Source organism: Lagopus leucura, unplaced genomic scaffold (assembly GCF_019238085.1).
Source record: "Lagopus leucura isolate 7727_CA_CO unplaced genomic scaffold, USGS_WTPT01 Super-Scaffold_810, whole genome shotgun sequence".
Taxonomy (NCBI): Eukaryota; Metazoa; Chordata; class Aves; order Galliformes; family Phasianidae; genus Lagopus; species Lagopus leucura.
Window position 1 is genome coordinate 8,807,583 of NW_024962261.1, and position 14,061 is coordinate 8,821,643.

A 14,061-nucleotide genomic window follows, 5' to 3' on the forward strand; every position below is an offset into this window, starting at 1 on the left:
CCGCTCCATGGACTGCCATTTTGACTCAGGCCCACAGTGGTGACACCCAAGAAACCTCCGCCTTCAGCCTCATATCGGTTCAGTAGGCCCTGACTTGTTCCTTCTGCTCCTGTATGAGCAGCCTGTTCCCTTGTTGTAACCTGCTGATTCATGGGGATGAGCTGGTTGAGACTGACCTCATGTTGTGCTGTGATGGCTGTGCAAAGCCACCGCTGAAACACACCACCGTGCCTCACTGTCTGCACACCACCAGTTGGCATCTATAAATGTTCATCAAGCATGGACGGATGTCAGCAGGTGCTGTTTTTTCCCCATATGGAGGAACTCAGCGATACCCCTTTTGCTTCATTGGCACTTCCATGTCAGACACCATTCTGTCAGACTGCCCCTCTGCTGCCAACTCTCACATGGCAGCATCATGCAGTAGAATATAGTTGAGAAGGTTCAACCTCTACTTCTGTACCAGCATCTGCCCCCCGACACTGCAGGTCAACGTAATAAAATGGGAGGCATTACTTTTGGAGCAGCCCTCGTCTGATACTACACCCATCTGGCTTACTTATATTGAGGTGAGGATGATGTCTTAAATACATTCACTGCAAATTCTCCGCTGCTTTTGACAGCAGCTTACATCTTCAATGATATTTTAATTAAGCAGCCTCATGCAGAAACTTAGGCTTTTTGAATGGTTCTTGCTACTACATCTTTCCCCCTTTATTTTCCACATGATGTACTTTTCTTCAGAGAACCATTTCTCAGGTTTTCCATCACTACAGATGCAATACAAGCAGACACACTGCAGAGCAATGACATTACAGAATATGAGGGAGGACACAACTACTGGTACCGCAGTGGGTCTGCTTAAGAGTTACTCATTTCAGATGTCAGATAATAGCTTAACAGAAGCAGAATGAAGTGTTCCAAAATGGTCTACAATTTCAAGATGAAAAAAAAAAAGAAGAAACAAAAAGTACCTCTCTACTCAATTTTAACTTCTAAAAGCCCTTTAAGGACTAACGATTTAGACTAACAATTTTGCTTCTATCTATTAAATTTGATGCTAGCCATTGCACTTTTACCTGCCATAAACACACAATTTCAGAAGAAATTCAGCGTAACATACACTTCTAAAGTTACAAATAAATTGCTTAATCTTCAAACAAGAACACAGTTCAAATCTAATGAACATAATCTTCAAGGTACTCTTTTTTTCCAGCTACCTATGAAAATGGAAAAAGGGAATAATCATGAAAATAGAATTTAAAAAGCTATACAAAGTTCCTCACGTGTAACATGATGAAGTCTTCATGAACAACAGATATTTGCTTGAAAAAAGGGACTCCTCAGAAAAACATGAGATAACAAAAAGTTCTGGAGAACAACGAAATATTCAAGGGAACTTAGTAACTTGAACCTAATTCCAAACATGAAATTTCTTACAAGAACTCTCTCACCAATAAAACATTCTAAAGCATTGTTAGACACAAACAGAAATTTAGTTAGGCATTAGCTTTGGCAAAACACCCTATGTTACGATGAAGTCAGAAGCATCACTGATTAAGTGTGACAAAGCTGAAAATTGTTGCTAATAGAACTTGTTTAGTTTTCATAGCAAAAAAATACAACTTAGGATAATGGGTTTAAAATTGCATTCCTAATTTATCTGGCTTTTTTTTTTTTTAATGATATTTTAAAAAATAATGATGTTGCTCTGAATGACATCCAAAAGATGACTTTCAAGTTCTACAACAGTTAGGAATTAATCCTAATATCTGCTAGCTTCTAGAAATGTTGTTCTACTCCTTACTTTCCTTATTACTGCCTCCTTATTAACATGTAAGGCATAAAATGACACTGATCTTACAGAAATCCTGTCACTAAACGGAAGACACTGAAATCTTCAAGAATGAAGCAGAAGATAATCTGAAAGGTTTCACTACTGCAATAAAAGTTCTAATCAGCTTAATCAGCAATATATTTACAACTTAGACCTTACAGCTCCAAAGCTCATGGTATGAGCTTAGTTACTGCCTTGCTAAATGTGGCAAATCTGATGAAGAGTGACAATGCAGAAAATCTATTTTTATTCTGAAAAGAGATTCAAGTATGACATTCAGTAGTTTCCAAAATCTTGAGCTTGTTTACAACACTGACTTCTAGCTGAATGCTGAATCATACTCAGTATGTTAGGCTGAACTGAAACCCAGCACCAACAGTGTAATTACTCTGATACCCATATTCCTTGGCACTTACTTGCCCTATAAAACTTATCCTTACTCTTGGACTGGTAAAGAAATACTGGTAATTACTGAGACTTTACATCACTTTTTCACCAATACTGCCAATTTTTTATTTTTTTTTTTTAGCATGCAACCTTAGGGACCTTAGTCAATCTGAACCTTTCAACTTCTCCCACAGACACCAGTACAATTTTTTGATTCAAGTACCCATCATTAAACTGCCCTTCAATATAATACTGTCAGACTCATCCTGTTCACAAGTACCTAATATTGCTATATTTACCGCTGCCAAATACTGAGCAAAATCACCCTCTTATCTTCAACAGTCCAAATACAAAAATGTTAAAATTCAACTTGTCAGAAATATTAATGGTGCTTTTTCCTCCCCCTCCAGTGGATCAGAACTCTTTGACTTATTCTTTTAGAAAGATAGGTAAGGAGTAAAGAGTGATCACCAGCAAAATAAAAAACAGTCTATCCCTGGAGACTTGAAGATCTCAGGTACGGTCCACCTGTCAACAGCAAGATCTACTGCAAGTACTAAAAGGTCAAGACATGAGCAAAAACAGTTGTCTGAATGCCCAGAACAACACAATTGATTATCTTAAGATTTTCTTCATTAGTCATGTTGTCATCTTTCGCTATCAAGCACCCAAGCAGCCTTACATTTTCTGCACACTGAACTTTGCAACTTGGCACAAACATATGCAATCATATTAAAGGATTGCCTTCTATTATTACTTGAATCAGGATAAAAATTTTGTTTTTGCAGGCTGACTCACAAAAATCAAAGGCTCCTTTTAACACACAAAACTTCTTCAGAAACCAGCAGGGTAGCAGGCTCACAAATTTAGGCTCTACATACTGAACTCTAGAAGCTGCAGCTGCAAAGAAGGAAATGCCAGATTAAAAAACCTAGAATGTGAATACGGTGTTATGAAAATACCACTGACATCAAGTGGTGCAAATCAGAACTGCAACACTAAACCATGAAAGAAGTCATCCTGATGTGAATCTCCAGTTGATGGTATGTTTGAAAGGTGAAGCATTTAAGAAAAAAAATCTATATTATTAAAATTCCAAGTGTATCAGTAAGGCAACTTATAATCCTGCAGTAACACTGACAGAAGTAAACTGCTTCACTTATCTTTTCAACAAAGATCAGAGCTTCAAAACTATCAAGTTACCTCCCCTAGCACTCCTTCATTCAAGATCCTTAACAGGCTTGAAAGAAGGGTTCATCATCTTCAAAAGAATTCCATGGAAAGTAAACAAATAACGCGAACATCAGAACAGAGAACCCTATGAGTAATTCACAATGTTTTACTAATGAGTAATCCATTTCAAGCAAACAAGTATTTTTGGGAATCCGTGAAAAAAGTCAACTGGACAAGAGGATTTTGGAAGTCATTCTGTTAGCCTTGCTTCACCTACTCTGAAAGGCAGTCGGGAAAGTAGGAACTAACACAACTAAACACCCAAAAAGGTACTTTAAGGAAGTGTGTTTTCAATGGTGTCAACTGTTCTATCAGCTAAGAGATGGAGAATACATCCCTTCCCCTCCTGCTGCCTCAAGAACAAGTCACAGCAGAATTACAGCTTCTGCTGCTCGCAGAATGTAATTACAGCAACAAAAGACTGCCATAGCTATGGAGCTATGGTCTTACCCAACTGTAAACTCATTTGGCAATTGCACACTGGTTGTAAAAAGGAAGAACAGCCACAAGAATGCTTTAAATGTTGTTTTACAGCATAAGCTCCCAAACATAGCAACCTTTACACCAGACTAACAAAGCAGCAACCATAAAAGCAAAAAGGAAGCTCATTATCTGAGCATAACCTCCTCCCAAAAAATCTGATATCATGAAGTGTGACTTCTTCGGAAGCGTTTAAAAGAACTCATGCTTCAAGAATGACTTTTTACACATTTTCCTGAATATTCTTTTTAATGAATTTTCACAATTAAAAGAGTTCTGATGTTTCTTACCACTTCTGTTGATGTTTCCGCATGCTCAGAAGTAACATGTTCTTGAAGAGTTGTTTCTGTATGACCCATTTTTCCACAATAAGGACAAGTGAAAGACTGTGGCTGCTCTACAGAGAAAGCTTCTCCACCATAGTACAAATCTGGAACACAAAGTGTTTAAACAGAAGTTACTTCAAATCATTATAGTAAATTACTTTGTTCATGTAACATTTCTTTATGTACTTGAGCGCAGTACCACTGACAAACTAAAATTTAACTGAAATTGCTATTTTTATCCTCCACAAAGGCCATATGCTGACATTCACGATGCTTTCAATTACTGATGACAGAACAGCCAGAATACAGTGCATTAGTTCATTTTCATTAGTAAACATACTATAATTTCCTAATAGTCAGTAGAAGCAAAGAGTCCTGGCTGCTGCTGTTGCCAAATCTTCACTTTTCTATCACCCTTGCTGTCCTCAGTACAACATCACTACAGCATTCTTAAATCACAAGTTTTAGATTTAAATTCAGAAGTCCTCTGTGACTCCATAATCACTATTTGTGCCATAACTAAGCAACTGTTTATCACACAAGAAAGAAATCTAACTGCTACATGCTGGTTTTAGTAGTATGGGTTGAAGTCAAGCACTGACAAAAACACATACTTTGAATGGCTAACTTAACTCTCCATGCCTAGCAGGACAACGTAACTAATTATGCAGTAAATAACGCTTTTCCTCTCTCTTTCTCTGCAGAAGTTACATGTTTTACAGGAAACATGAACAAACTTCACATCCACATCGAGATTAAAAAACACATCTTTCTTGAGCAATTTGTTTAAGATTCATTTACTAATATTTTTCTAGGACTCAATCATAAATAAGTGGAAGATATTTTCAGTGAATTATAAATACTGTTCTATAAATTTAAAAAAGGCTAAATCTGTAGAGCTAAAAGAACATGTCCTGCATCCCAAGATGATATCAATCTAATGTATTAGGGATATTTCCTTCTGGGGACATAAGTCACCGCTTCCCAAGGTTTATTTCATCTTCTGCTAGTGGCCTGTTTTTAGGAAATGATGAGGAAGAGAAGCATTTTTGTTTTTGTAGCCATACAGACATTACATAAATTATGAGGACTAACACTCCAAAACCAATACAGGGAAACACGTATTAATAACATGCTAGCATAGAGTTAAAGATACCAGATGAACAAAGCTCTGCAGATAGAACACATCACAAAACAGAGTTCATGTTCAGTAAGTCTCTCTTTCCCTTGCTCTGACAAAGGCTTCCAGAGACTTTGAGTGCTGGAGAGCAAGAAATTAAAGATGCCTTTTCAACAGGTATGTTAAAGCAGACAGGCAGCTATACCAAAAAGGAAACACTTCCTAACAAATCCAGATGTTTTTAAAGTGGTCCAACAAATTAAGCGCCACAGTTTGATACCGTGCTAGACCTAGGTTAATTTGTTCTCAAGTGCAAATGGCAGAAACTTACATCCAGCTATCCAAAGCAGAAAGTTCCCTTCCTAAGTGATGAATCAACCATGCTTACAGAACACGCAATAAAAAGTCAAAATAAAAATCAAATGGTCTCAAGGCTGAGGCGCTGTAGAGAACGTTCTCTGAATTATTTCAGAGGGGTGGACTCCCCACTGCCACTCCAGTAAATACATTTAATTGAGAACTCCTAAAGTTCCCCCAAGAGTCACATTCAGGCTTCTGTTCTGATGTTGCTAAAAACAAGAGTGGAGGTATAAAAAAAATGCCACTATGCTACAGCATAATCAAATATAAAGGATTTCAATATAGCATTATTTCAAACAAAGAAAGAACAAGGTTTTTATAGAAAGTTCTGAAAAGTTGCTAGATTGCCTGTGACTGCATCAACTGTATGCAAAGGAGAACAAATACACTTACAGAAGAATATATTCAAAAGAAAAAGATTCAAAGATGATTGTTGACTAAGATAAATACAAAAAGCTTCAGTGACAACTGAGGAAAGAATCTTCCATAATACTTTATTTGGACAAATTCTAAGTAAAGAGGCTGATCACACAAGTTGTTACTGTGTGTACTGATCTTAACATAGTTATGAAGAATTCCAAATTTAACTCTATTTAATCTCTTCACATGGAAACACTATGCTCTTCTCTTAAAGTAATTCAGCAATGACTTCTGCAAAGAAATCTGTATACCTGTGTGAATAGCAAAAATGCCAAACACACACACTAGAAACTAATGACTGCTCATTCAGTTGATCCTTTGATTTCCCTAAAGTATTAGTAGGACCCTCATTCATGATGATTAAATATTAACATGATTGGAAAACAGATTTTTTTTCTGTATACACGCACACAGGAGCACCAAAGCTCTCTTCCTTTGAGGACCCTTCTTGGCCAGGGAGTCTTATTCCTGTAAATTTTCAAGTAACGGCACCTTTTTGTCAGTTTGAATGAAAGAAGACAACAACTAAAAATGGCAGGCAAACAAAAAGGAGCAAATATTACTGCTTAGAAGACTTGTGTATCAAAGTAGCTTCTGTATCTACAAAAAATTCCTTGAAATCATTAGGTGGTCTAAAAGTCTCTATGTATTTTCAAGTAATGGACTAAACAACATGGAGCCATTATGAATCTAAAGACAGTGGTAAACAGATTAACATGCAGGTAAATATCTCTTTCTTACATAAGCTGTTAGCTCAGTACAGATGTCAAGACTCCCAGCATTATACGCTCCCAGCATTCTACACTGTCACAGAGAAGAGAGGTTTCACAAGTGCTGCCAAACTCTTTCTGACCTTTAGAGAATCTCAAGTGAGCCATTTATTAATTAAAAAAAACCGAAAAAATTAAACGTTTGAGTTCCTTCCAGCCTCCTGATTACACTATGGTCTCCCACGTTTTTCCACATCCTTTTTATAAATCACATATAACATACATGCCAAACAAGCACGGCTTTCATCTGCAAGAACATATTTCAAAAAGTACTTATAAGAAACGCAGTAATTGGTAAATGTAACTTTTTTTCCCTTCAGAAGTTCTTATCTGCATTTTTTCCTCCTTAACTTTAATCTTCTTCCACTGCTTACCATCAAGCTTCTGCCTTTTTTAACCTAAAATATAGAATGTTTTATTTTAAACTATAGCTAAAATTTACAAGAAAACAGGATGATTAAGTGGTATTATGCATCTTTTTTACTTAGAGTTAATTATTGAATGGATATTTCTCTACTGTATTTTAACAAGTACATGAGGAGTCCTAAAAATAATTACTATAGTCAGGTTACTTAGGCTCATTTACTAAGAAAAGCCTTTATGATTAGAAGCAGTTCGGGGATAAATGAGGAGGCTTCACAAACTACTATTCTGATGCAATAGGCCCATTACCAATTATCATCCTTTGTGGCCACAAAGAAATCTTTCAGATAATGCATTTTGACCGTTTCCATATGCCTTCCTACAAAAAAGTCTGAGGACAAAGCTCTTTGAACTCCCCTGGACCTCTTCTCAGGGGAGCTGAAAAGCAGGTAAGGCTGCTCAGTAAAAAAACCAAAACAAACCAACAAAACCAACAGATGAAATCACATTCCTAGAGGAGAAGATTCATAACCCCACTGCTGAGCAGTTAGGGGAAGAACATGAAGAGAGGAAGAGGACTGAAATATTATTTAAAAAGACGACAACCATAGCTCATGAAGTTAAGACTTCAAGCTCAACAATGTTTAAAAATTATAGCTGCTCTTGAAGAAAATTAATTTTATGTGAAAACTCAAGCAAAAATGAACAGCGCTGTGTTATCGTTCATCTGTAGTCACAGGCTACTTGCATTAAGCACAAATCCTTAACTAGTACATTCAGAAACTTGGCAGGAGGCTAGTAATGAAACAGAACTACAATAGGGTCCTTCAGATAAAATCTGACTTTGATATAGATGATTCAAGACTATGTTTCACAACAGCTTGTACTTGCTTTCTGTTTAAATATATTCCTTTACAAGGACATACATTTTAATTTCACTTTTTTTGTATGACCAACTTCATTTCAATTTGGTATATACATATAAGTAAAACTATTGGTCTTAAATTGCAGTGTGCTTATTTACTTGAAATATTTTTTGACAGTACATCATGAAAATAAATGGTGTTAACAGAACCCATTAAAAATAATTAGCTGTTTCTGTGCCATTCATTACGAAATCATATTATTCAAAATATTATTCTTAAAATTGCTGTTTGTTCTGTTTTGCCTCGTGTTTTCTGAACAAAACCATTCTAAAGTGTGTCTTCACGTCTGCTATAGACATGAATAAAAATTTTTTATGAACGCTCTGTTTATAAATACTTATATCAAGGAAAGGACTGACACAAATCTCAACAAACTGTGCTCAGCCTACTCTGAGCAGGCAGTGATTGACAGTTCTGGGAGCAGGTGCTCCACCTTGGCAGAGGAGAGCTGGGCAGGGCCAGCCAGGTACCGGGGAGCTGTGAGCAGGGCAGGGGCTCCCTTCTGCGCAGGTCCAGGCCCTGTGTCCTGTCTGAAAACACCACTGAAGGACAACAGGTTATCAGAAAAACGTTCCCCCATCACCCAGACAGGCGGTGAAACAAGGTATCAAAGAACAGAACCATTAAATTGAGTTGTCAGGAAACTACAAAGGTCACTGAGTCCAAGTGCCAGACTACTTTGACACCGACACAGAGTCAAAAACATACCACTGAGAACATTCTCCAAATGACTTACACAGAGAGGAACAGAGCAACTGCCTCTCTAAGAAGCCTGTTCTAGTGTCAAACTATCAACAGTATTTTCTTAATGTTTAATCTGAACCTTCTCTAACATAGCTTTGAACCATCTCCATCCTTGGAGGCAGAGGACTGGTCTAGGACCTGACTAAATTGGTCTGACCTCACTGTCAACCCTGCTAACAGAATCATGGAATAATAAAGTAGTTTGAGTGGGAAGGGACCTTAAGCCCACCCAGTCCCAGACCCGTACACGTGCAGGGCTGCTCCCCACCAGCTCAGGCTGCCCAGGGCCTCATCCAACCTGGCCCTGAGCACCCCCAGGGATGGGGTACCCACAGCTTCTCTGGGCAGCCCATGCCACTGTCTCACCATCCTGAAAGATTTCCCCTTAACACCTGATCTAAATCTCTCCTCTTCTAGTTCAGAACTGTTTTCCCTTGTCCTATCACTACCTACCCATGTAAAGAGCTGATATCCTACCTGCTTATAAGCTCCTTCTAAGTACAGGAAGGCTGCTATAAGGTCACTCCACAGCCTTCTATTCCCCAGACTGAACAAGCCAAGCTACCACAGTCTGTTTTCATAGGAGACGTGCTCCAGTCTTCTTATAATCTTTCTGGTATCTCATGGACCCACTCCAACAGTTCTACATCTTTTCTGAGCTGGGGACTCTGGGAATGCAGAACTCCAAATGGAGCCTCACAGAGGACGAACTGACACATGGACAATTCCCTTCCTCTTCCTGCTGCTGCCTCTCTTTTGATGCGCCCCAGGTACAGGTGGCCTTCCAGGCTGCAAGTGCACACCCTGGCTTATATCAAGTTTTTATCTACCAAGAAACCCAAATCTTTCTCAGCAGGGTGGCTTTCAATGAATTCTTCTCCCAGTCTATGGTCTTATACCAGAAGGTTAGACCAGAGACCCGCATTAGTTCTGTCCAACCAGAATTAGCTCTGGCTGATGCTATGACAAAATGACGCAGTCAAAGCTGCACTAGTCATCTAGATTCCAATATTCTGCAAATCATAGATGTTGTTCTTCTCTACAGGTTGGAAGGATCTACTTCCAACTGGTAAGATCTCCACTCAGCTTGTTAGAACTCTCCCATTTCAATACAAATGAATGCAGAGCAGTAAAAACATTTGCTAGAAGAAAATGTTAACAAGCAAAACCTAAAAACAACTGATAATTCTTTCTTCCATGACCTGGGCTGCATCACTAAGAATAACAATCAAATCAAGGGTTGTTGATTATCCTGCTTTACTAGGCACTTGTTAGGTCACAATAGATACAGAGGATCCAGCTTCACAATCTCCAAATCAAGACAGACAACAAAAAATTTAAGAAGCTTTGGACAGGGCAGAGGGAATGCATGTTTGTATGTGCATGTGTTCAGCCAAATGGACAGAAGGCTGAAGAATTTGTCATAAGAAAACAGCAAAGGAATGGAGCTCATCAACCCCAGAGAAGGCTCAAAGGATATCTAATCTCAGCCCTCCTCAAAGGCTACACTGATAGAAATGCCTCTTATTTTATTATGCTGGGCCATGACATCAGAGGCAGAAGATGGTGGTACAGCAGTAGAGGTTGAACTTTACCACGTATCACCATTACATTTTGTCGCTGATGTAGATGGCAGCACAGGGGCAGTCTGACACAATGGCATCTGACATATAAGTGAATATGAAGCAAAGTTACCTAACTGCATTTCCTCCATGTACAAAAAAAAGGCACCAGCTGACATTCATTCAGCTGACTTGATGAAAATATATGAAGACCAACAATGGACATAAGCACAGTGAGGTGGTGGGTGGTGCATTTCAGAAGTGATGACAGTAGGTTATCTCCACTGATGTGAATGTTTACAAGTGTGGCATGCAGGCTCCTTTTCATTGCATAGATAACAGTGATGACTGTAATGAACGAGCACTTTGTAGTTGAGAATTTGCTCGGAGAAGGGCAGTCTGACAGAATGGCATGTGACATGCAAATGCAGATGAAGGAAAGACACGTCACTGAATTCTTCCAGGTGGAAAAAAGGCACTGACATTCACAGATGCCTGCTTAACATTTACAGAGACCAAACAATGGATATGAGCATAGTGAGGCAGTAGGTGGTATGTTTTAGCAGCAGTGACAGCAGGTCACCGCCACTGCTGCAAATTTTTGTAAGTGTGGTATGCAGGCTCTTGTTCATCGCTGATTTTCATAGCTGATAGTAGTGACCATGTTGAAAAATAGTATTTTATAGCAGAGAATGTCCTCTATTAAACAGTGTTATCGTGCTCTTTGTATCTGTTATGCTTTCCATGGAAATAAATAGGAGGCATTACTTTTGGAGTGACCAGAAGGTAGTTCTAGAGGAAGCAGTTATTCTCTTGATAGAGTAAGAGCCTGCAGAAATAAGATGCTTCAGGAGGAAGCTCCACGTGGACAAAAGGGGAAAAACAAAACAAGAAGAAAAAACCCACCAACTTACACAGTGAGAAGTGAGTGTTGAAAAAGATTGTCTGCAAGTGGTAAAAATTCATACAAGAAAAACATTCTAGGCTTGGCGGGATGGTGCATTTAAGACCCTGCTGCCAACAGAAGATTCAATCAAATGATATCTAGAGTCCCTTTCCAAGAAAAGAGTCAAGAAAACTTGACTCTTTCACAATTCCGTGACTTAGCAAAACACGTTTACTAGATAGACAGCAGTTGAAAACCACAGAAACCTCAGGACTAATTCCAGTTAATCCAGTCAGAACTCACAACGCACATTATTAAGGGTCTCCTTATTTAAAAAGCTCATTTTGCCCCAGATGCAGCCACAAAAGATGTCAAGGCCTTTGCCACATAAGCACCAGAGGTAGAAACTCAAGATATGTTTATAGAGTACTTTAATAAAAGTAATATAAAAGGATTCTGGTAGGGGTTTCTATTAACAATTTGTATTACCCCGCCTTTACAACAGTGTGGTTAACGTGGAAGGCACACACATAAACCATAAAGCATTCTAGCAGATTAAAATTCTTTTTCAGGAAAAAAAGCCCCATGACATTTGCTCTGAACTTTTACATTGTCCTAATCAGTACCAGCAGTACAACGACCAACAGCACCTGGCAAACCTGTTTTTAAAACACAAACCTATTGCAAGTTCTACTCTTTGACCTCTCACAAATACATGAATTTATTTTATGCTTTAGAAGTGAAGCTTCATATCGTATGTATTTTAAACTCTATCCACGTTAAGAGATCATTTTAACTTCTGTGTCTCTGTAAAGACTGAAAAACCTCACCTATCTTCCAAATTAATACTACCCCACATTCCCAACTTCTGAAAGACAGATATGCCAATAGGATGGTTCAAGACAGGTTGCCAGAAATCAACAGGCCTTCTTACTCACTTTCAGTGATCTACATGGCCTCCTATACCAGTTTTAAGTCCCCAGGGAAGTAAAATAAAAAAAACACAATTACAAGTGAAGCTCACTGAGAACACCTGAAGAAGTCCATCTTCTGCAATACACTTTGCAACTTTATTACTGTGCCTACAAAGCCTCAAAATTCACCAGAGGGTAAACAATGTCATTTTCCTCTATGGTGAAGCAATCCCAGATATTTAGAATTGGTCTACGTGATTAACCATCCACTAGAAGCCTGAACTTGTTCACATCTTTAAAAGCAGTATGCAAAAGTAAATTCGACAGTTGTCTGCATATAAACTGTGGGAGTCCAACTTTCTGGCACCAATAGTAATGCCTATCTATTTCCATGGAAACTACAACAGATGCAAAGAGTACAGTAACACAGTTTAATGGAGCACATTCTCAGCTACAAAATACTATTTTAAACATAGTGACCACTATTAGCTATGAAAATGAGTGATGAACAAGAGCCTGTGTGCCACACTTGGAAAAATCTGCACCAGTGGAAGCAACCACTGCTGAAACATACCTCCCACTCCTCACTGTGCTCACATTCACTGCGTGCCTCCATCAATAAATGTCAGTGAGTGCCACAGTTTCCCCAAGGAATAATTAAGTGACACAGCTTTGCTTCATTTGCACTTCCATGTCATCTGCCATTCTCTCAGACCGGCCCTCTGCTGCCATCTGTCACATGGCAACAACAAGTAATGGAACACTGGTGAGAAGGTCCAACCTCTACTGCCACGTTTCCTGTACTTCATACTTGTCAACAGTTTCTCAGACATATGTAGTATCAAAACACCATGACACAAATAAGGAGGGACTGTGAAGTGAGGGATATTTCTTTCTGGTAAGAGAGTTTGTTTGTTTGTTTGTTCTTTTTTTAAATAGAAGTCTGGTGAAGAGGCATGATCAATTTTTGAGTTCAAAGTCTGATTACAACTCTAAATATTCGATTTCATAACCTGGTAATTCATGTCAACTGAAAATAGAATTGTAAATATACCAAAAATTGATTTTCTCTAGCAATCCTGACACTTGTTCTCAAAATCATTTATGAAAACAGGTAACACAGCTCCACATTCTTCGCTGTTCATGGGACTGTGTTTTGGCAATGTATTAAAATGCACAAATTTATTTGCCATAACAATGCTCAGAGATCAAGCCACGTGAAATTTACAAAATTTATTTACTCCTCTTATTTCAAGAGGTCATAGCAGCACAAACACTAAATAAAGCAAGAGTAGCCCTGAGAATCCACTACATACCACTTCTCTGTAACCTTCTATTACTTCCCTGAATTCTTCACATAAGACTTACACAAATGAAATACATTAAGCCACAGGACACACTTGTTCATCAAGCACTCCTACCACAGAACAACACAAGCTGCAAGAAACAAAATATATTTTCTAGACACTGTTACAATTTCATGACAGGCAATTTTTTTATTCTTTTATTTTTTATTTTTAAGCGGCAAGTGTTTAGAAGGTTTCTTCACTGCAGTTTTGGCATCTAACATTAATTTAAGGCTCTACAGCAAACAAGTTTCAGCCCCCTTTTCCCTGCGCATTACAAACATGCAGTGTTCACGGCAATGTGGAAATATTAGCCCATGTGTAAAACACAGCAACAGCAATCGCTGGAAGGCAAATCAGTCAGAACTGTGCTCTACCAATAGTGAC

The 14,061-nt window shown here is 38.4% G+C and overlaps 1 protein-coding gene across 1 annotated transcript in view; it reads right to left on the reverse strand.

Moving 5' to 3' along the window:
• Positions 1–14,061, reverse strand: part of KCMF1 (potassium channel modulatory factor 1) — a 53,129-nt gene that overhangs the window by 10,320 nt on the left and 28,748 nt on the right. The window contains exons 3-4 of the mRNA XM_042866117.1: positions 4,228–4,367; positions 56–140 (exon numbers count right to left, since the gene is read on the reverse strand). Coding sequence (XP_042722051.1) covers positions 56–140; positions 4,228–4,367 — 225 coding nt within the window. The remainder of the gene's footprint in view (positions 1–55; positions 141–4,227; positions 4,368–14,061) is intronic.